This window comes from Macrotis lagotis, chromosome 1 (assembly GCF_037893015.1).
Source record: "Macrotis lagotis isolate mMagLag1 chromosome 1, bilby.v1.9.chrom.fasta, whole genome shotgun sequence".
NCBI lineage: Eukaryota > Metazoa > Chordata > Mammalia > Peramelemorphia > Peramelidae > Macrotis > Macrotis lagotis.
In genome coordinates, this window is record NC_133658.1 from 798,566,487 (window position 1) to 798,591,155 (window position 24,669).

General features: G+C 34.9%; 1 protein-coding gene across 2 annotated transcripts in view; it reads right to left on the reverse strand.

Annotated features, from left to right (window-relative positions):
* RAB6A (RAB6A, member RAS oncogene family) overlaps nt 1-24,669 on the reverse strand; it is a 67,593-nt gene that overhangs the window by 24,078 nt on the left and 18,846 nt on the right. For both annotated transcript variants that reach the window (XM_074216846.1, XM_074216845.1), the window contains exon 2: nt 5,663-5,721. In XM_074216846.1, coding sequence (XP_074072947.1) covers nt 5,663-5,721 — 59 coding nt within the window. The remainder of the gene's footprint in view (nt 1-5,662; nt 5,722-24,669) is intronic.

Genomic DNA, 24,669 nt, shown 5'->3' on the forward strand with positions numbered 1-24,669 from the left:
AGATCAAAAGGGAAAAATTTTTTGTAATTATTTTAAGTCAGAACTGGACTTTCCCTTAGAGATCCTCTAATTCAACCCACTTATTTTTTAGATGAGAAAAGTGAGGCCCAGAGAGCTTAAATAGCTTGCTCTTGTTTATATAAAAAACAGAATCAGCATTAGAAGTCAAATGTCTTCCTAGTATACTTGGAATTGGTGAGATGAATGACCTACTCTAATATTAATTGACTAATGTCTGGCAGGTAGTAGAGAAAAATGATCCAAAGATGAATAATACAAAATTTATTCTTAAAGAAATTTAAAATTTGAGGGTGAAGGGGATGAAGGTAAAGAAGAAGAAATGTACAAAAATATCAGGCAGAATTGATAAGCTATCATAAATGAACTGTGGAGAAAAATCTTATGTGAAAGGCAAAAAGGACTAATAGAAAGGAAGGCAATACATGATCTGGGTCATAAAGGATGGATATGGGATTTTAACCCACAGAAAATTTAAGGGATATTCAAAGAAAGATGAACATCATAAATCAAGCTATCTAAGGAAGCAAAGGGAGAGGGAGTAATTAAAGCATTTATGTATTCATTAATGCTATAAACTTTAATCGAGCACCTACTATGCGTGAAAACCCTGTCAGATACTGCAGTTAAGACAAAAAAGCAGTTTCTGCCCTCAAGGTAGTAAGAAAATGGTATAAATGCAGAACACTAAAGATAAATTATAAGGATCACACTAGGAAATAGTACATGAATAGCCTATAAAGAAACTAAGTAATTTTATTAGAGATGAAGGAGAACATTCCAGGGATAGCAGTCAGTGCAAAAGTACAGGGCTAGGAAATGATAATGTATAACCAGATGAATGCTTTGAGTGTGGAGCCCTGCACAGGGAGTCAGAAAGATCTGAGCTGAGTTCAAATCCAGACGCAGATACTAATTATTAGTATGTGACCCTGAGGAAATCACTTAATCTCCGTCTCAGTCTCCTTGTAAAATGCAAGTAACAACTGCATCAACTTCCCCAGGCTGTTTTGAGAACAAAAAGATATCTGGAAAGTGCCCAGTGCCTGTCACATAGTAGGTGCTAAGTCAATGCGTGCCTTCTTTCTTCCCTATCCCATTTAACCATCTCCCTGCCATACTGTCACTCACATTCCACCTTATTATCCTTTAATTGTATTTTAATAGGTTATCAAAGAATACCTTTTCTGCTTCCACAAATATCTCTTGTATCCAATCCCTTCTCTCTGCTCACACAGCTACCCCCCTCTCACTTCAGGGCCTTCCTCACTTCTATCAGATAATGACAATAAACTCCTAATACAATTCCCTACTTCAAATCTCTCCCAATTTGAATCTATCCTAAGAATTCCTGACAGATAGACCTTTCTGTGAAGATGTCAGCAAAGCCACACAATGAACGGCCCTCTTTCATGTCCTATTTTGTATTTATGCCAATAGTTAATTCCATATAGAGGCACACATTATTGGCTGTCTGGTTACAATGCAAGTTCCTGGACTTTGGGAATTGTTAAATTCAATATACTTATATGCTTAGTGTCTAATTAAGTACCTGGGAAACATTGTGTAATACTTTCATATTATTGTTGCTGTTCTTTGTGAAAGGAATGGTCTTGGGATAGGAGAAAATATACTGGAAAAAAAGGTGATGAATAAAGGAGGAATACCAATTTTAAACTGATTCTCTATATCCAATTATTTCCCACAATTCAGCAGAAACAAGAGAGGATCTTATTGCATCTCCACTACTATCTATCACAAAACAAACACTCCAGAAACAAGACAATGAGGATCATGTTATCCTCCCTCTTCATTCATGCCATCCCTCTCCTAAACAATGCCATAAGGACATTGCCCTCCCAAGAATCAAAAATTTTAGCCATTTTGAGGTTCTACCTTGAATTATCAAATTTTTCCTCCACTTTGTATAAACAGCCCCCTTCAATCCTGCTTCACTCAAATGCCAAGTTATCTTTCTTACACATATATCAGACATGTCACTCCCTTGAAGAACACCATCAGTGATCTACTATTCCCCCTTGTGTCAAGTTTAAACTCCTTGGCATCCCTGGTATCAAGGTCATATCTCCTGATGTATTCTTACCTCCAGTCAACAAGTTCCACAAAGACAAGAAAGAAGTCTGTCTTAGCTGAACTTTGCATCCATTTCAACAATGAATATATTACAAATACAAGATGCTTAATTAACGTCTGATGAATGTTAAGTCCTACTTCTTTTCTAAATTATCTATTCATAAGGATCTGTACCATCTCCAAATTCCTATAAAGTGTAACAAAGATGATATTCATTTGTGAGATGAATAAAAATGTAAAACACTATGATTAACGGTTGTAATGTACACTGGTCTTGCATCCTCTGAAAGTCATTTAAGATAAGAAGAGAATGAAAGACAAACAACACTATCAAAGGTTTCCTCACAGGGTCTCTACACAGAGAGGACTACCAGAATAGGCTTTAAGATTTTGTCACACATGCTTCTTGCAAGTGAGCCTCATGTCTATTATGGTCGAGTTTATGCTTACTCCTCTCAAATCCGTTGGGTGTTTTTGTGGGAAGGAGTAAACCAGGTTTTTCAGAGAATGTTTAATTACCTTTAACATATTATTTGAGCAATGGTAAAAATTAATTTAGGCTACTGGATAGCTGTCAATATAGCATTTGGAACTCAGAGAGTAGTATAGCAGTAACCACCCTCTCGGCCCCCCCCAAAGAAGTTGGGAATGCTATTTTCTTCTTCTTCTTCTTCCTCTCCCTTCTACATCCTCCTCCTCCATCTCCCTCACTTCTTTCCCCTTCCCCCTTCCTCCTGCCTTTCCTCAAGCCATCTCTCTAATTTTCCCCCCTTCCTCCTCCTTCTCACCTTTCTCCCTTTGGGACACCATTTCCTTGCAAGTAGATACTTCTGTCCATAGGAATTTAACTTTTGGACACTTACATTTTAGACATTTTGCAAGAAATTTTGGGGTCTGAGGCTAGATTTTAACTCAGTAAGATCAGTCTTCCTAATTCTAAACTCAGTACTAATCACATAGTTGCCCCAAAATTGATATAGGGAAATCTTATTAAAAATAAAGAAGATGGTACTACTCATGTCTAACAATGACTAAGAGAAAGAAAAGGGAGATTAATTATGTCATTAGTCTTTCAATCAAATATTTATTTGGTCTACTATGTACATGTGAGGCATTCTACTAAGTTCCAAGAAATTTAGAAACTAAAGATAAATAGCCCCTGCCCTCAGTACCTCAGTATACATTTGAATGGGAATATCACATGTACACACACACACACACACACACAGATGCACATAGGCATAAACACAAAAAATAATCACCAACTAAGAAAATAGGGCAACCTTAGAAGGAACCTGTTTACTTGAAGTAAGAAAATTCTGACACTAACACTAGAATAAAGTCATTCTTATTCTTCAATATGCTAAAGAAATAAGTTATTAGAACGAATATATATAAAAGTCAAAGAAAATTCAATAGCAATAAAATCATCCCTAATTGACCTACTTTCAGAAATAAAATCACACTTAATTCCCCAGTGCCAACAGAATTCTTCAGTGAATTTTCTCACATAGACATTCACTCTCCTCTCCTTCCCCCTTACTCCCTTCCTTCCCTCCCCCACTTTAGAGGCAGGATTGAAATCCAGTACTTTTAAATCTAGAACATTATCCACACACTCTATATTTAATTCACCTCAAAGAATATTTCTTAAAAATTTATTGCTATATTTTCTTTCAACCTCCTCTTATAACCAAGCATATAAAAGAAATGGGGGAAGGTAAGAAATTTAGCAAAACCAAAGACAATTCCAATTCCAAGAAGATTCAAGATCTGGGTTTTGTGAACTATGAATTTTTCCCTTTTAATATATACAATGAGACAATGAAATTCAGTGAAGTTATTAGCTGCCCCGGCAATCCCTGCCCCCAGGCACAAGCCCCCATCTATCAACAAAACTATAAATTCCAATCCTATCCAGAAAGGATTAAGTCTTTGAGTTACCTCACCTACTCCTATCCCATTATTCAAAACTATCTTGACCACTTGCAGCCCAACTGCCACAAGTTGTATGACCTTGGACAAGTCTCTCAGGCTCTATTTCATTATATGAAAACCAGGTATATAATAAGATTTAAGAGTATCTATACTTTCTAGTATACTACAGTTAATAATGAAATAAAATAATCCATTAAATTATTTTGGAAAATACTAAGAGTTATTATTCTATACATATATGCATACTAGTCAAAATTTGTTAAGTCTAGAGGCAGTATGGGATAGTGACTAGAGAGCTGACCTCAAAGTCACAAAGGACTAGGTTCAACTTCTGACTGTGTGATCCTGTGTACTTGTATCTCCAGGAGGCTCTAATACTGAATGTAATGCTGCAAGTATGAGCCTAATCTGGGAAGGAAGTTTAGAAACAGAAGAGAAGGAAAGGCAGAGCAGGGCAGAAAGTTTATTCATGAAGATAAAGGAGAATGAGACAGAAAATAGAACAAATAAATGTCATTGTTAATTTATATTACATTTTTATCTCAAAAGTAACATGACATTTTGGTTTTATGTGAGGTTAAATTCCATATTCTATGTATATTTATGGAGTGTTATTAGTTTATAAATTTTTGTTTTGCTAGAAAAAGATATCAAGTGGCTCAACAGAAAAGAAAAATGTCTGACTAATAATGAAATGGTAGCAGAATTACCTTCCATGGACATTAACAGTTCTCACCAATGTCTTAAATTTCTTTTTAATTCACTACTTAAAAATAGCTATATACCAACAAGTTCAAATAAGGATTTTCTGACATTTTATTGTAAATACATTATAGGGCCTTCATAGTTGTATATATTTATTTAAGATGAACTCTGCATTAAAAATATTAATAACACAATGATACTCTATGACTGGGCAATCAGAAAAACTGTGGAAATTCAGAATTATTCAGTTTTAGATGAAAAGATCATAGAATTTTAGACAAATATCCTTAAGACTAGTTATTCTAGGGTGGCTAGGTGGCGCAAGTAGATAGAGCACTGGCCTTGGAGTCAGGAGTACCTGAGTTCAAATCTGGCCTCAGACACTTAATAATTACCTAGCTGTGTGGCCTTGGGCAAGCCACTTAACCCTAAAAAAAAAAAAAGACTAGTTATTCTAGCACTATAAGCAAGAGAAACATTCAAACCATTCTAGAATGGTACAGCGTCTACTAAATAGATGGTAGAATTCATGGGGGAAATTGCAATCTCTAGTAAATGTTAACCAAAACAACAGTAACAATAATTTTAAATTACACTTTTAAACTAAATTTATGTTTCTAGATCAAAAATTAAGAAATATAGACAATTTTTAAAGTTAAAGCTAAAGAACATAAAGAAAAAAATTGAGAACTATTTTAGAGAAGAAAATCTAAAAGAATATGAGTATATAAAGTTAATTGCGATTTGAAGGATGACCTTCATGGAAAGGAAAGCATATGCTTATTGAGAATGGTTAATGAGAGTTATAAATATCAAATGTATATGTTATAGTAAAATGTTTGTTACTTTTCACATGTTAATAAAGATAATCTGTTTTTATTTCAATTAAAAATTAAGTAATACATACCTGATAGGTGTTATCAAAACTGTCATACATGAATCTGGTGATCAAAGATGTCTTTCCAACTGAAAGGAAAGTAAGAACAAGGTTACTCAATCTTAACATTTCATGTTTTAAAATTTAAGTTTTTCAATTACCACTAAAATTTTTTTTTAAGAATTAAACACTATCAGGAAAAACATCTGTAAGTAGATTTACCAAAAAATTGATAACTATTAGAATAAAAGAAGTTTGAAGTAGAGAGTAGGAAGTGAAGTAGAATGAAATAAGGATAGAAAGGTAGAGGTTTGTACAATAATTCCTTTAAAAATTATTATGTATATGTATGTGTTAGTTTTTAATGCAAAGTTTTCCCCAATTGACTGTTTTCCTTCTGCACTGATTTTATTGATACAAAAACTAGGGGGCAGCTAGGTGGTGTAGTGGATGGAGCACTGGTCCTGGAGCCAGGGGTACCTGGGTTCAAATCTGGTCTCAGATACTTAATAATTACCTAGCTGTGTGGCCTTGGGCAAGCCACTTTAACCCTGTTTGCCTTGCAAAAACCTAAAAAGAAAAGAAAAAGATACAAAAACTGTTCTATTTCATGTAGCCAAAATTATTTATTTTATCTTTTATCATTGTCTATATCCCTTTTTACCCAATCCAGATCCTGATAACCATTATCAATTTATCCCCAAGACATTCTTCTTCCTTCCTCAATGAGTTTAATGCCTATCTCAGTCTATCTTCATCTTTCACAAAATGGCAGCTCAAACAGGAAGCAAATTGCCAGCTTTCCCTGATACACCGCCTCCCTTGGACACTGTTAAGTATATCCTATCTCCCCTTGACCCTGTTGTATCTTGTCCTCCATTTCCCTCTTGATTTAACCTTGGCCTGGACACTGGTGGGCAGGAAATGAGAGTGTTCAAAGTGGACATTGGAAGTTACCTGGTCCAAGGTTTTCACCTGTGGTCTTTTCAGACCAGACCCCAAGCACCATCCTCTGTCCAGCCTACAATGGAGGGGTATTTAACAGGGAGTACTGCTCCCTTTTAGTCTCTTGCTTCTTCCACTTCCCATCCAGAAGGGTGGGCCTTCCTCTGACTCCTTCATTATGTCATGGGGAGTTCCATGGGCTTCACCATGTAGCCCACCAAATCTCATGGCTGCCTTCCTGCCTGTCTGTCTGTCTGTCTCTCTCCCTTTTCAAACTTCAGCTGAGCCTGCCAGCTGACTTGTCAGTTCAATCAGCAACCCACATGGTCTTCTCTTTAAACTCTTCTTAACTTTTCTATCATTTTCTTATGTGCTGTAACTTCTTGTAATAAATTTTTATTTTCTTTGCACACTTGCTTTCCCTGGTCTGAAAGTGATTCCTCACAGGCAGAATCGAACAATCTAATAGTAAAAATACAAGACCCTGAAGCTAACACTAGACTGATTAAAGAATCATTAAGAAATTTAAAGTGACTTTCCATCCCAAAGCACACAAAGGATTCAAGAAAAGTGAATTCCAGTACAACCAGAGAGGACACCAAAGCAAGCAAGAATAGAGGGCTTCCCTGAAAAAGCCCCAGGAGAGGGGCCTTGTAAGACCCAAGGAACAGAAAAGGTGCCAGTGTGCTCAGACCAAGAGGCTCAGAGGTCTCAAAATTTCTGTCCTGAGATTCCACCAAGAACCTCAAAGATCTAAAAGGTAAAGACAAGGACCTGGGCAAGAACCCAAGGCCAATCCAAGTAGAAACTACTACCCCACCAAAAATGCAGCTGGGGATGGAGACAAACCTTGGCACAAAGCTGCATCTCAAGAACTAAAGCAGGAAAGATAGGTACATTAAAAAAAAATACTGACCAGTATGAAAAAAAATTATTGCAAATCTAACTCCATAACAATTACAAGCAAAGACTCAAAGAAAAAAAAAAGGCTTTCCCATGAGAATTACAAAACAAATACACAGAAATAAATGTAGCAAGATTTAAAACAAAAAACTCTTGAGGAAAGAACTAGAATAGCTTAGAAAGGAAAATAGTCCCTTGACAAAGAAATAGACTCTCTGAAAACCATAACAAACTATAAGAGAAAACAATGACTTATGTAGGCAGCAAGAAATAATAGAGAATCTCCAGCAAAATGCAACTAACTTGAGGCTGTTAGGTGCTGTAATAGAGCATAGAGCATTGGGGGCCTGGCCTTCAAATCCAGCCTCAGACACAGCTGCATGACCATGGATAAGCCACTTAAGTGACTTTTGTATGTCTCAGTTTCCTCAAACTCTAAAACAGGGATAATATTATTTTTTTTAAGATTTTTTTTTGAGTTTTATAATTTTCCCCCTACTCTTACTGCCCTCCCCCCAGCCCCCACAGAAGGCAATTTGCCAGTCTTTACATTGTTTCTATGGTATACACTGATCCAAATTGAGTGTGATGTGAGAGAAATCATATCCTTAAGGAAGAAACAAAGTATAAGAGATAGCAAGATCAGACAAGAAGATATCAGATTTTTTTTCTAAATTAAAGTTAATAGTCCTTGGTCATTGTTCAAACTCCACAGTTCTTTCTCTCCATTGCAGACAGCCCAAAATTGTCCCCGATTGTTGCACTGATGGAATAAGCAAGTCCATCAAAGTTGAACTTCACCCCATGTTGCTGTTAGGGCATACAGTGTTTTTCTGGTTCTGCTCATCTCACTCAGCATCAGTTCATGCAAATCCCTCCAGGCTTCCCTGAATTCCCATCCCTCCTGGTTTCTAATAGAACAATAGTGTTCCATGACACACATATACCACCGTTTGCTAAGCTATTCCCCAATTGAAGGACATTTGCTTGATTTCCAATTCTTTGCCACCACAAACAGGGCTGCTATGAATATTTTTGTACAAGTGATATTTTTACCCTTTTTCATCATCTCTTCAGGGCATAGACCCAGTAGTGCTATTGCTGGATCAAAGGGTATGCACATTTTTGTTGCCCTTTGGGTGTAATCCCAAATTGCTCCAACAATGTAATAGTGTCCCAGATTTCCCACAACCATTCCAACCAATGATCATTATCCTTTTTGGTCATACTGGCCAGTCTGAGAGGTGTGAGGTGGTACCCTCAGGGATGCTTTAATTTTCATTTCTCTAATAAGTAATGACTTGGAGCAATTTTTCATATGACTATGGATTGTTTTGATCTCCTCATCTGTAAATTGCCTTTGCATATCCTTTGACCACTTGCCAATTGGGGAATGGCTTTATTTTTTTTAAATCTGACTCAGTTCTGTGTACGTTTTAGAAATGAGTCCTTTGTCAGAAACATTAATTGTAAAGATTGTTTCCCAGTTTACCACATTTCTTTTGATCTTGGTTACAGTACTTTTGTCTGTGCAAAAGCTTTTTAGTTTAATGTAATCAAAATCATCTAGTTTGTTTTTAGTGATGTTCTCTATCTCTTCCTTAGTCATAAACTGCTTCCCTTTCCATAAATCTAACAGGTAAACTAGTCCTTGATCCTCTAGTATTGTTTTTTATATCTAAATCCTGTATCCATTTGGATCTTATCTTGGTATAGGTTGTGAAGTGTTGTTCTAAGTTCCTTCTATACTAACTTCCAATTTTCCCAGCTGTTTTTATCAAAGACAGTTTTTAAGGGATAACATTTTAATAAGCACTTACCTTGTAGGTTGTTGTGAGAATCAAATGAGGTAATATTTGTAAAGCACAGAGCATGGGCACTAAGTAAATGATTTTTTCACCTTCCCCACCCCATAGCAGGGAATTTCAACAAATACTGATACTCCCTCTGCTACTCTATTTAGCAATTCTCCAAACCACTTAATTCCCTGGTCTACTGTGATGCTCCACTTCAGTCCACAAAGACGGTTGAAGTCTACATCTTGCTATCAGTCACAAATATTTCACTTCCATACTGATAAACTGTAAACTTTTTCTGATTATAATCTTTTATTCCATCTTTCTATATTCTTACACTTAATTCTGATCTTTGTTCTCAGTGACCTTGTGAGCTCAAATTCCTCCAGTCATTTATTCTTTTCCAGACTATCCATCCCTGCCCTGATTATTGTGTCCTACCTCCACCACATGGCTCTACATTTTTATCATTCTTCAATCTTCCTTCCCCACAATTTTAAGTTGGAGAACTCAAAAAAAAAAAAAAACAACCCCAAGATAACTTGCTGAGTTCCTTCTTTTCCAGCTCTTCATAACACAGCTCAGCCCACTAACCTCTCTTTTTTATCCTTCCCACTATCCATGAATCCTTCCCTCTCCTTCAAAGGTATGTCTAGGACTTCTCTTCTACCTCACTTGATGAGCTCATCAGTTTCTTTAGATTTAAACTGAAAAGCTGAACCTAATAATCAATTAAAAAGGATGGGTCTCTTAAAATGTGGGGCACAGTACCTAGGGCAGGTGACAAAAGCAAAGGCTAGGGGCAGCTAGGTGGCGCAGTGGATAAAGCACTGGCCCTGGAGTCAGGAGTACCTGGGTTCAAATCCGGTCTCAGATACTTAATAATTACCTAGCTGTGAGGCCTTGGGCAAGTCACTTAACCCCATGTGCCTTACAAAAACCTAAAAAAAAAAAAGCAAATGCTAAAATTATTAGATATTTTCAAGTATAAATCTAGGTAAATATGCCCATTTTCCCAATGAAAATGAAGTTCAAATTAAAGTCAACAAAAAATGAAACTAGAATGGCAAATAGACTCTGATGGTGACAGCACCATCCACAGAGATGAAAATAGTGGAAATGAGATTGAATTGAAATTGGCCAAATCTTAATGCATTTAGCTACAGTCACCATAAGAAAGCATAGGTTCAGTACATGGACAAATTGTATCTTTGCAATGCTCCTTGTACTTGAATATGAATTCTGTGGGCAATAATAACCAATATTTTGTATTCACGTTTTTAAAAATCATAAGATCATGAATACTCACAATCATTCATTTTGTCAAATGCATAGTAATAGGCTGGTTTTCAAAAACTGTAACCTCTTTAAAACTGAAATAATTAGAGAATTACTAGAGATAATGCTTAAAATTTTAAACAATTAAATCCACATCTGATTGTTTTAAATTTTTATCTACTCAAATTTTTAAGCAATGCAATATCCCTTTATAATGAATAGTTAGTTTGAAGGGAAAATATCCCCTGATACAACTAACTGAAAATACAAGTTAAAACAAGAGACTGCTTAAGAAGTAAAAGCACTGAAACACAAATAAAAAACCCATATATTCACTATATTTATCACTGTAATACTAATGAAAAGGAAAGACTAATGTGTGTTTTATGATTGCAAAGATCTGAAATTAATAAATAAAAAGAAATATATTGGGGGGGAGGAATGTTTTGAAGGAAAATTATATTCTTGTGATAAACAAAAATGAACTTTCCCTGACTACCTCTATGACATCATAAGGTTACTTAACAGAATTAAGTGGAAAAAGTCTTATTCAGCAGGAATACCTTTAGCTGTTGGTGTAGTTTAAATAATGCCTGGTAGATCATATGCAAAGTCACTTCAAATAGCTCTACTTCAGCTAATATAACATTAAGACTCCCTGAAGACTATGGTGATTAATTACCTGAGAAAATAAAATGTTTCTATTTTGCCAAGTGGATGAATCATATTTGAAACAGGCATTGTGCTATTTACTTTTGTCACTATCTCTTTTTACATTCATACAAATTCCTCTATTAGAATCTAAGCTCACAGACTTACATCTTGGTATAGATTAAGCAATTGATCAGTATATAAAACAAACAGAAGTAAAAAAATGCAGTATCAGATACATGCTAATGCCACTCTGTTAGCACAAAGTGAAGATAGTTTAAGAAAGGGTAAAAGAGAAGAGTATATAAACTGGCCTAAAGCTTAACAACAAAAGAACTAAGTGGTCTCATCACTTCCTGGCAAACAGAGAGAGAAGAAATGGAAGCAATGTTAGATTTTTATATTCTTGGACTCAAAGCTCATTGCAGCTAGTGACCGTAGCCATGGAATTAAAAGACACATGTTTCTTGGAGGGAAACCTATGACAAATCTGGACAGCATAGCAAAAAGTATCACCTTGCCAACAAAGTGAGAGTTGGGACTATAAGGAAAGCTGAGCACCCCAGTTTCTTGGACAGCAAAAAGATAAAATCAATCAATACTTCAAGAAATTAATTCAGGCTATTCACTGGAAGGTCAAATATTGAAGCTGAAGCTTAAAAGATCCTGGATTATCTCTTCCTTCTAATTCCATGCTTTTATGACTATATGACTTGGGCAAATTATTTCATCTCTCAAAGTCTCAATTTTACTATTTGTAAAATGAGTATTATACTTGATCTTTAAAAACTTCTTTTGTACACTATTCAAAATTCAAAATATCTAATTTTCAAAAGTGAAAGATGAATTTGCTGTAGGGGCTCCAGTAAATGTAAATGTAAATGTAAATGATGCTTTCACTTACATGTAAATGATGCTTTCACTTAAGTCTTACTCTGAAATTCACTGCACTTAGAATAAGATTTAACAGACCTACTACCATAGAGGCCTGACAGCAGACCATGTCTTGTTATCCAAGAACCAGCCAAGCTGATTTAAGAAGTCCATCAGAAGACTGAAGAGTGACCAATTTTTCAGTCATAATTCTTTAAGGACCATCAAACAAACAGAGAATCTGGTGTTTGTATCAATAGATTGAAAGGCCAGGAAATAAAGTATTCTTGAAATACAATAGCTCAAATAAATGTAAGCTGCTATTGCTAAAATCACCATTACACACTTATTCATCTGTACAATAATGCTGCCAAATGAAGTCCATAAAATAAATTTGAACACAGAAGTCATGGAATTAACTAAATGTAACCACAGAAAGTAAATTCACATAGAAAAACCAAACAAGTGGCAGATGTTCAAATTTACTCTTTAATTTTAAGAAGACAGGCTTATTTTTTTACATGGAGTTATCCTATCCAACTGATTAAAGTTTCTTTCCTTCCTCTTCTATCCTCACGTTTCCAAGGGATGAAATTTAAAAACAAGTTTGAAAAGCTGGGCCTGATGACCTGCTAAGTATTCAGAAAACATATGTACAAATAAATATATCCTAGTAAATGCAAACATCAGAAAAGATGTTAATTTTTCAATGCTGTGTCATTCTGTACAATAATTCACAATAAAATAGTCTTCAATTGCCCTTTATGAAGTTTAGATCTTTCTGTCAGATCTTAAAAATTGCACAATATAAATGAAAAGCAAACTCTAATTGCTATGCACAACTAGGTCTTAGTTCAATACAAAACTAATCTTTGTAACATTCAAATAAATAAGATACATGATAAAAATCAGTTTAATACCCATTTATTTTAATAATGCAATTTTGTTTTTGTTGACATACTCATCACTTTGAAGATCTGTTGTAATTTACAGATTAGCATTCCATTCACATAATGAGTTTCAGTGTGTATCCAGGAAACCATTTGTTTCTTTAGCCTAAGGCTTTACTTCCTTCTAACATTGGCTTAAAAAAAGTTAGCACTCTTAGTCAAACCAGAAAGATCAATGATCTAGAGAGGGTGGTCTTAATCTCAAAGAAATTTTTGTTTATTATAACTAGCAATATTAACAATCAGTCTTGGTGCTGGCTGTTGAAATAATCCTATTACAATAAGAATCAACATACTGACAAAGTGTTATAATAAGCAAGTTAATTTTTAAAATTCTTTTTTTCAATTATGCAGTTTATAGACTAAAACAACATCCTTCTACACTGCATAGTAAACCTTTGTAAGTCCAGTGTAATATTTTTCCCCCATAATTTTTTGAAATACGAAGTGCCAGTCTCAGACACTTAATAATTAATCAATTACCCAGCTGTGTTGCCTTGGGCAAGCTGCTTAACCCCATTTGCCTTGCAAAAAAAAAAAAAAAGAAATATGAAGTGCCAAGCATTATTATTCTCATTTTAGAGACTAGGGTATAAAGATAGCAAGTAACTTGTCAACAATTGTACAACTCAAAAGTATCAAAGTCAAGACTTAAACCCAAGGTATCTTCTGAATTTAACACTTTACTCCACCTTGTCAGGTAAACCATGTCAGGTACATCAGGAGATTATTACATCAGTTTAGGACTAAGAAAGATATAAAGATAATTATAAAGATGAAGAAAAACCTCAGATATTACATAATCAGAAACACTATTATCATATGTGCATACTATACTGCTTTAGGTTTGCCTGGTCACAAACTAAAACCTGTAATGTCTCTGGATTTGACATTGCTCTTAAACTGACCTGGTCCAACTGAAAGTCTACAGTTTCTTAGCTCAAGCTGTTCCTATGATCTTAAAATAATGAAGTACTCAAAAAATACAGTAGCTGAAAAACAGTGGGAATGATACCAGATAAGAAAAGCCAGAATCATATAACTATAAGCCCAGTCCCACAAGAAGTAGAGACTAAAATTCCCATAAGTAAAACTGGAAAAAAATGGGCTAACAAACAAAAAAAAATATCAAGAGCTATCATGATACTAAGACACAGATAACTGGGGAGGAGAATTACCATGCTTCCCCATGTATAAGACATACCATTTTTTGAAAAAATGGGGGTCTAAAAACTGGGAGCATCTTATACAGTGACTGTAAATTGTTTTACTTGCATTTCCCACATTTTTGCACTTGCCTTTGGTGCTCATTGTTTCACATTTATTACTGGTTTATTAGGTTACATTTTGCCACTTTCTGCCCAGAAATAGCTCAGGAAAGATTTGTGTCCAGTGTTGAATTCAAGTTCAAAGTGAACCGATTTGCAAAAGTGAATGGAAATTGTGCTGCATAACATCAGTTTGTTCCTCCTCCAACTGAGAAAACAAACTGAAACTGGCTACAGGAAGAAGAAACCCTACTGAAAACAACTGTAGCAGGAGAAGGCCATGAGGGGCAAGTTAAGTAAATGGCCTGATGTAGAGAGGGCACTGAAGATATGGATTGAAGAGCACAGGGCAAGTGAAATTCCTGTGTCCACAAAGATGGTTCTGCAGGAGGCAAAAAAGAATTGTTGATGAAAAAGTGGCTGATTTCAAAGGACACAACTGGTGCCTCAGGTTCATGAAATGAAATGGTCCTAAGCATGTGTTCCCATGCACCAGACTTGCCAGGGGGGTGTTTGTGGTCAGCCACAGACCAGAGCACAGGTAGGAGAGCAGTCAGAGCCTCTCCTAAGACATCATCAAACACAGATCAGTGATGAGGAGTTGTAGGAATTTTATGATGAATAAAAACCAAATCAAATAAAAATCAATTAATTTTATTTAATACTTTTTATTTCAAATTTCGGGATCCAAAATTAAGGTGCACCTTATACATGGGAGCATCTTATTCATAACTCCAAAACACTTACAAGGAAAGGTCTCAAAGCCCAAAGAAAAATGTAGTTTGGACACAAGATCAATCTGAGTTTCCAGGAGAGATGAAGTCAGAGTTTTTAAAAAGAATTTAAAATGAGATCATGAATAAAGGATGATAGTCAAGAACAATTAAAAAATGAGAGCTACAAAGAAAAAACTTGTTAAGATAATTAATAATTCAGCCTAAGAGATAGAAAAACCAACAAACCAAATAATTATCTCCGTGAAAATAATGAGCAAACTGAAATTGATTCCATAAAATAAAAAGTATTAAAATAAAGTTAAAAGATTGAAAAAAAAGAGAAGAAAACATAAGATCTCTTATCTGAAATGAATGACCCAGAAAATGTCAAATATTTAGATTAAGAATCACTGGACCACTTTAAAAAGCGGCTTGCTAGCATCAGGACTGTACAAACTAATGCACAATGAAGTGAGCAGAACCAGGAGAACAATTTTTACAAAACAATATCATCATAAAGACAACTTTGAAAGTCTCTAAGAATTCTGATCAATCCAATGATCAACCAAATGATTCTGAAGGTCTCTTAGCTTTATCCTTTTCCTGAAAGCTATGGGGTAAACCTATTTTTCTGAACATAGCCAACTGCAGAAAATATACGTGTTTTAAGGTGGGGGGGTGGCAGGGAGGGAAGAAAATTTTTCTTACTTTCTCAATGAGAGCTAACTGATTGAAAAAATATCTTAAAATATTAATATTATATGTGCATTAAAATACTGTACTATAAAAAATTATAAAGAGAATAATTTCAGAGAAACAAACCTGGGAAAACTTATATGAAGTGACCAGAACCAATAGAATTTATATACTTACAACACTACAAAATCAAACAACTTTCAAAACCTTAATATACTATTAAGTATACTTACAAACCATGATCCCAGAAAATATATTATGAAGCATACTACTCCTAAAGAGAGGTATGGACTCAAGGTGCATAATGAGCCATATTTTTTGGACATTATTAATGTGGCAACTTTTTTGCTTGATTTGGATTTCCTTCTGAAGGTGAAAAGGGGCAAGAGGGAGAAGAAAACTGATTTGAGATCATCAAAAATTTTTTTGACAGTATTAATATGGCTAACTATTTGGTTAAAGACAAAAAGAAAGGAATGTGAAGTCAGCAATGAAGTCAGCCACTTAATCACCCCTAAGAATATTAACTCTTAAGATGGAATATTCCATTCACTAACAAAAAAAAAATTAGAAAAAAAATGAGTAAACAAAAAAAAGGAAAAGAACTTGACCATGGAACAGCTACACATGAAGCTTCTAAAAAAATTGTAAAATAATCACAAGTCAAAAAAGTTTTTGGAATAGCTGAAAAGGGACTTTAAAAATCAAATAAAAGAAGCTGAATAAAAATATAAGTGAAGTAAGAAAATTATGAAAATATCAATCAAAGAAAAAAAGATCAAGGAGAGAGATAATGTAAGAATTGTTGAACCAGGGTGGCTAGGTGGTGCAGTGGATAGAGCACCAGCCCTGGAGTCTGGAGTACCTGAGTTCAAATAGACCTCAGACACTTAATAATTCCCTAGCTGTGTGACCTTGGGCAAGTCACTTAACCCCATTTGCCTTATCGGGGAAAAAAGAAAGATAATCAAAATAAGCTAGAAGCTTCCCAATAAGATCAGGAATAAAACAAAGATGCTCATTATCACAAATATTGTTCAATAATTTACCAGAAATGCTAGCAACTGCAAAAAGACAAGAAAATGATTTAAGGAATCAGAATCAGAATGGGAACTATATCTTTTTGTAAATCACAAAATAGAATACTTGGAAAAATACTTGGAAAATCCAAGTGATTCAATTAAAAAGTTAATTTAAAACAATTTTAGCAAAATAACAGGATATAAATAAACCCACATAATTGATCAGCATTTCTATATATCATCAACAAAGCCCTATAAAACAAGACAATAAAAGACAATTCATTTAAAATAAATATAATGACTGGGAGAATCCCTGCCAAGACAAATCCAGAAACTATGAGCATAAGTATAAAACCTTTTTTTTACAAATAAAGTCAGATTTAAATAATTAGAGAATTATTAATTATTCATTAGGATGGGGGACTGAACCATAAAAATGGCAATTCTCCCTTATCTAAGCTAGGAAAAAAAATTGCAAAATTCATTTGGCAGAACAAAAGGTTAAGAATATCAAAGGAATTAATGAAAAAATACAAAAGGAGGATATATAGATATTTCCTTCTTTTACAAATAGATATCTGTATCAAATGTTGGCCTTATGTAGTGCAGAGTTAGGAACTCAAAATGCAAGAAATAAATCAATAAAAGTTTTGGAAAATAGAAAGAAATAAGAAAATACATCTCCCTCCCCCTTCATAGAAGTGAGGAATTATGGTATATAATACTGAAGATACTACCAAAAAAACCAATTGATATATTGGTTAGTTTTGTCAAACTGCATTTTCCCCCCTATGGCTCTTACAGGAAAAGTGAAATATTTATAAATTAGGTGATTTAAAAAAAATCTAACTAACAAAAATAAGTATAAAATTAAAGATATTTTACTTTATAAACCTTAAACTGGGGCGGCTAGGTGGCGTAGTGGATAAAGCACCAGCCCTGGAGTCAGGAGTACCTGGGTTCAAATCTGGTCTCAGACACTTAATAATTACCTAGCTGTGTGGCCTTGGGCAAGCCACTTAACCCCATTTGCCTTGCAAAAACCTAAATAAACAAACAAACAAACAAACCTTAAACTGCTTATACTCAGGTACTAATACCCACATAAAGAAACATCATTGGGGCAGCTAGGTGGCACAGTGGAAAGAGCATCGGCCCTGGAGTCAGGACTACCTGAGTTCAAATCCAGCCTCAGACACTTAATAATTACCTAGCTGTGTGGCCTTGGGTAAGCCACTTAACCCCATTGCCTTGCAAAAACACTAAAAAAACAAAAAAAAACCCCATCATTAATCACTTGAACACCTGCAGTTGAACTTGTGTTCAGAAAACAAATATGGTAAATATTTAGAAAAGTTCTGCAGGTACATCATTCAGAAAAAGGGATATGAGAATCCTCCGTGTATAGTATGTTTTTCATTCATTTGGCACCTAACACTTCCTAGAAATAATTAAAATTTAATACCTACAAATGTACTGAAATCCTTAAAGTCTCTTACATAGATACTTAAATCTGAAAATAATCTCTAGAAATAATCTCTAGAAAAACTGAATTGATATTCAGAATGCATTCTTAATACTACCTCCAGAAATAATTTTTTTCCCTTTTTTCCCCCTTTTTTGCAAGGCAAATGGGGTTAAGTGGCTTGCCCAAGGCCACACAGCTAGGTAATTATTGTCTGAAACCAGATTTGAACCCAGGTATTCCTGACTCCAAGGCCGGTGCTTTATCCACTACGCCACCTAGCCGCCCTAGAAATAAAATTTAAATTCTATTCTATACCAAACATCTAACAGGAAATTCTTGAAATCAGACCATCTTATTTATATCCTTTCTGCATTTCTATATAAACAAACCACGACAATCACCTCTGTCCAATTACTATTCAGTTTTCCCGTGAACATTAACATTAACTTCATTTGGCAAGCAAGCTAGACTGAATTCATTCCAAACTCTAGAACTGTATGACTGAAATATTCCATGCCCTAAGCAAATAAAAGACAAGGAAAAACCAGTTTAGCTACAGATAGGTCTCCTAATTCTTGAGAATCAAAAGTAAACCTGAGTCTGTACTGCTCATTTTCTCAATATATTAGGATCTACTCTAGGCAACACAGTTAGAAAAGAAAGAACTTCACATGTGATAAATACTTTTCTAGAATTTCTCATGCTGAACAAATTCAGAAATGTACTATTAAATATTTATATTTCATTAGTACAAAGTTTAGGGAACAAAAATAGTATTTGTTGCTGAGCATTATATTTTCCTCATGAATTCCTTATTGAAAAGCATAATTTTATGTTTTTTATATGGCCATATATGAGAAAGCAATTATTTCATATTCCCAAATTCTCTTAGTAATGGGATTTTACCATCTCTGACAACAGGAGGCTACTGAGAATATAAGCAACAAAGGAACAGTTTTTTAGAAAATAGTCCATGTAAACCCAACATTTTTATTAAGTCAGTAAGTCATTACATGTTTATATAAAGAAAGGTAAGAGACAGTCCCTGACCTCCAGATCCAGAGTTCCTCCCTTTTTCTAAGTCCTCACTTCAAAAGTTCAGTCTCTGGAGGACATTACAGATAAAGAGATTGGATTACCTTTCTTAACAATCTAGTTCAGGCCTCACTCCAGGGAGAAGCCATAGTGTTCTATTCTGGTTTGATTGGAGATAAATTCTTTGGTTAAGATTGCCCAAGGCTGGGTAGATGGGGACAGGGAAGGGAGAATGAGAGAACTTAGAAGTAAATGATATAATTAAAGCTCATTAGAATAGGTACAGACCCTCATTATAATAATCATTCTCTCAAATATTAACCAACCAAAGGTTGATTACCACTCTCAGGAATACCCTCTTCCAAGGGCATGAGTCCATCACCATAGCCATCTTTGGCATTCCAGAATGCCACTAACCTCTTTTTATTAAAATGCTGACATTATTATCCAGAAATGATGTCTCTAGAACTTTATAAATGATATGCCTACAACTATGTACAAGTAGATAAATGGGAAATAATCATTAAGTAAGTCCTAAAAGGGGATCAGAAAGGGTGGGTTTTTAGCTAGAATTTGGCGGAAGCCAGGAGATGGAGATGAGAAGAAAGAGCACTATCCAGGTTGGAGGATAGTCAGTGAAAATTACAAACAAGAAAGTCAGAGTTACTGGATTGCAGAGTATGAGGTAAAGACTGGAGGGGCTAAATTATGAAGGGCTGTGAATGCCAAACAGAAGAATTTATATTTCATCCAGGAAATGACAGGGAGCTACTAAACCTATTGAGTAGGTAAAGGGAGTGAAATGAGAACTAAGCTTTAGAAAGATCAATTTGACACATAAGTTAGAAAGAAACTGGAGGCAAGGTATAGCATTAATTCAGGAGTTGCACCAGGATGAAGACAATGCTAGAGAAAGGATGAGAGGCATACTCAAGAGATGCTATCAATGTGAAACTGACAGACCTTTACCACTGATTAATAAGGAAGGTATTAAGAGTTGAGGATGAGGTTTCCATTCTGTATATGACTAGGATAATGATGGTGCCCTTGATAGTAATAAAGAAGTTTGGAAGGGGGAAAGACGATAGAAGAGAGATAATAAAAAAGGAAAGGTTCCATACCAACTAACTAAATATATGCATTGTCAAGTCTATTAACATATATGAATGCATTTAACCAGGTTCTAATATTAATGCTTCTCTGAGATGACCAGAGAAAACAATATTTCATCTTCCCTCAGGATGATGAGAAGAAATTATCCTTTTCTGCTCTGTTTAGTTATTGCTTTGCTAACAAGCCTAATCAAAAAAGCAACTTGACAGAAGGTGGTTCTTTCTGAATTAGGAAAGGCAAGAAATTTTATTCCTTTAAAATAAAGGTGTAACAAAAGCAGTAATCTCTCTAAAAGAAAAGGGGCAAAAAAACTGGGGGAAAAAAAGGGGAAGACTTTCTGCTAAGATGGGGAAAGTTAGGCAGATCACATAGTTACCACATAGATAAAGAGTACTCTGAAAAAAACTCAGCTTACACCAGAATGAATAGTGATCAAGAAATTCAGTGAGAAATTACTGTAAGCCAGAGCTCAAAGGCACCCTATCAAACTAGGTTCCCAGAAGATACAGAATTTTGAACCTCAGAGATCTCAGAAGGTCTCACTCCAGGAGAAAGAGTCAAAAGAGCAAGGATACAGGGTTTTGTAGGCATAACTAGTAAGGACCAATCTCCCCTCCAAAAAAAAAAAAGGGAAAAAACTCAAAAGGGGACAAGATGTTCTGACACAAAGCTTCACTATTCAAGAATTAAAGGCAAAGATGAACAAATCAAAGAGAAAGTGGGCCAATATTAATTATTACAAATCTAGGTACTCCCAAAAGGAAAAAAGTATAGAATTATAAGCAGAGATTCAAAAGAAAAAATAAAATGTTCTTAAAGACTACATAAATACAAGCAAGCAATTTTTTAAAATAGCTAAAATAGTAAATTCTTATCACTAAGCTTTCCAGTCAGCATTTTTTGTTTAATTATTGCTCATCAATCAATGTATAACATGGAACCAATATAAAGACTAACAGAATGCCTTCTGTGGGGGATGGGGGAGGGAAGTAAGAATGGGGGAAAATTGTAAAACTCAAAATAAATAAAATCTTTCTTTTAAAAAAAATTATTTCTCATCTTGAATTTCTCCAAAATCTTCCATCTATGAAAAAGTCAATTTCCATTCATGTGGCAATCATTTCCTTCCAAGTATGGCCTTGGGGAAAAAATATAAAAGAAAGAGAGGCAGCTTGGTGGCAAAATGGATCGAGCACCAGCCCTGAAGTCAGGAGGACCCCAATTCAAATCTGGCCTGGGACATTTAATAATTACCTACCTGTGTGACCTGGGGCAAGTCACTTAACCCCATTGCCTTGCAAAAAAACAAATATATATATATACACACTATATTAGAAAGGAGAGATAGAAAAGATATAATTTAATTTACAATATATTTTTCATTAAAAGACACATGGACAGATTGCCTATCTTGCATCATAAAATCAAAAAAGAGAAGATTTTAAAAGTTTTCTACTCACCCTCGGGTTCACCCTCTGAATCAAAACATTTCTGTCCTGCTTTACCAAAATCTGATAACCCGAGGTTCAAAAGAAGTTCTGACATGACAGCTGATGAGTTAAGTGTTGATTTAATAATGTAATATGGGCAATATCCAGAGTCATTGTTTTAGAGATATATCTCCAAATGATAGCAATGGATGACTTTTTTTTAACTTCTTTCAATGAAAGAAATGATGAGTAGTATTTTTTTTAAATACTTAAATTTCCTTCCAAAGCTTGGGAGTAAAGGAGCAACCTGAGCAGCATTTATAGTTTGGGTTTTGTTTTTAATGTGAACAGATTAAAAACAACTCATTGGCTAAAATTTGCTAAAACAAAGCTAAGTGATTTTTATTTCTTTATTACAAGAAAAGAATTCTGTTGTAGAAAGGATGTGGTATGAAAGAGAACATAAAGACTGCAATATAATGTAGAAAAAATAAGCCAAACCTTCTGGGAAATTAACAGTTCACCCATTAAAAAAAAGGCAGGGGAAATATGTTCTCCTTAAAAATAAAAAAATGGGCCTCCAAGAAGGGAAAAAAAATAGGTATGTTTAGTCACAATATTTTTCTTTATATAATTTCTTTGAGTATTTTGAGGAGCTGGAAATGGAATTTCCTTCTCTTTAAATGATGACCAAATTAAACAAATAATTAGAAAAGAGAATTTCTTATTTATCACCAAAATCATCTTCCTGTGTATTTCTCACTTCAACTCAATAAACATTTGTTAAACACCATAAATTTATACACACACACACACACACACACACACACACACACACACACACGAATGAAAGTATACATATGCATAAATGCAGCCTAGTAGCACTGTGCTAAGAAGCTGAGACATAAAGACAAAACTAATACCATGGAGACAAAACTAATACCATGGAGAAGCTGGAGCTGGGAGAGGGAAAGAAGAACCCACAGAGAATAAGGAATGCAATAGTTAAAAGATGAACTGATACTTTAAAAGTAATTCACAGAGGAAAAGAACAGTTAATAAATGGGGTGGATCAAGTAAAGCATGTCAAAAAAAGGAGCACCTGAGCTTATCTAGAAAAAAAAGATAGAGACTTCAGATATTTTTTAAAAATCAACTAAATAATTAACTAAAGACAATAATAAATTAATCAATGATTGAATAATAAATCAGTCAAAACGCATCAATTAATTGGTTGGTTGCTTACTATGTGCCAAAAGCTCTAAGAACCAAGAGACGCAAATTCAAAAGTGAGTGAATTACTGCTCAAGGGTGTGGGATAAAAATCCGCTTAAAAAAAATTGAGATTCCTCTGAGGAAAAAGGAAAAAAAAATTATTAATTTTTCTTGAGAGAAGGGTACATGCCAAGTCTCACAAAGGTAGTGAAGATCAAGGAGCTGCACCTTAGATTCAAACCCAGCAAGATTATACAGTCTAGCACAACCCCCCCCCCCCAACCCCCTCTCTTCCAACTGGATCTTCGGAGTTACAATATTCATGTGAAAAAAAATCACCTAGTAATAAAAAGAATAACATGTTTTCATAAACTATTACTACCTCACCATACAAATGAATGGTGAGAATATCAAAAAAACTTTTAATGACCTTCTATGTCTATCTAAATGAAATAATGTCTTGAGCATGTAAAGTCTCCTAAGAAAAGTCTACTATCCTCCTAGTCAGTAAAAGTAGTCTTATCAAAAGTTAGGAGAGTGAGCCACCTATTTGGAATACAAGGGGTCTTTCTTCTAGAAACAGTTAAGAATAATAGTATGTTCTTTCTTTAATATTTCTTAACTCTAAGAGAACTTCACTTAGAAATATTAACCCTGAAATGGTTTTATTGAGTTCACACAAAGGTCTTATGTTTTAATAGAGAGATAACACACATAAAGAAGTAGAGCCAGAGAGAGAAGTATTTGGTATAAAAACTTAAGGGGATGATAAGTGGAGATAATTGATTCACTTGCCTTTCCCCACAAGGATGGTAATATTTATTTTGACTGTGGTTCTCCTGAAGGGAACGGAAGGGGTTTGGCATGAGAAATAGCAAATAGATGATGGGGTGGGAGGCTGTATGAGCCACTTACCAATCAGTATAGGGTGAGGTTTGAAACTAGGTGAGTCAAGTCTCCCAGTGTATGGTCCCTGGAGGTCCAGGGGTCCAAATATTGCAGCAGCAGGGAAAATAGCAAGATAATAAGAGGTGTAATGAAAAGCTTGAATCTAGACAGTCTGACACAGTAGGCAATATGATATAGTCATAGTAAGTCAACAAGCATTTATTAAGCATTTTCTATATGTCAGCAACTCTTAACCCCTTAGCAGTAGGGATAGTTAAAAAGAAAGGTAAAAGCAGGCAGACCTTGCCCCAAGAAGTTCAGAGGCAGAATATAATTTTATATAGTTTATATATAGGGTACACTGGAGATAATCTCATAGGGAAGACACAAATTTTAGTTAAGAACTAGAGGAAGTCAAGGAAGTCAGAAAGCAGAGAAGGGAGAAGAGTCTAAGCTCTGTGTTTAGTCAATGAAAGTACCTCGACTCAGAAAATAGAGTATCTTGTTCAAGGAAGAGCAAAGAAACCAGTATCATTGGATAAGGAAATAAAGTGGGGGTGGGGGGAGAGACAGATTTTGAATGCTAAGCAGAGGACTTTCATATTTGATCCTCAAAGAGATAAAAGAACCACTGGAGTTAACTGGGGAGAAGGGAAGAGGGAGAGAGGTGACAATCACAGTTGAACTTAAGGAAAAACACTTTGACATCCAAATGGAGAATAGACTAGAGTGGCCAGTACCTCAAAGGAGAGAACAAGCAGCAAAATATTTGCACTGGTCTAGGCATAAG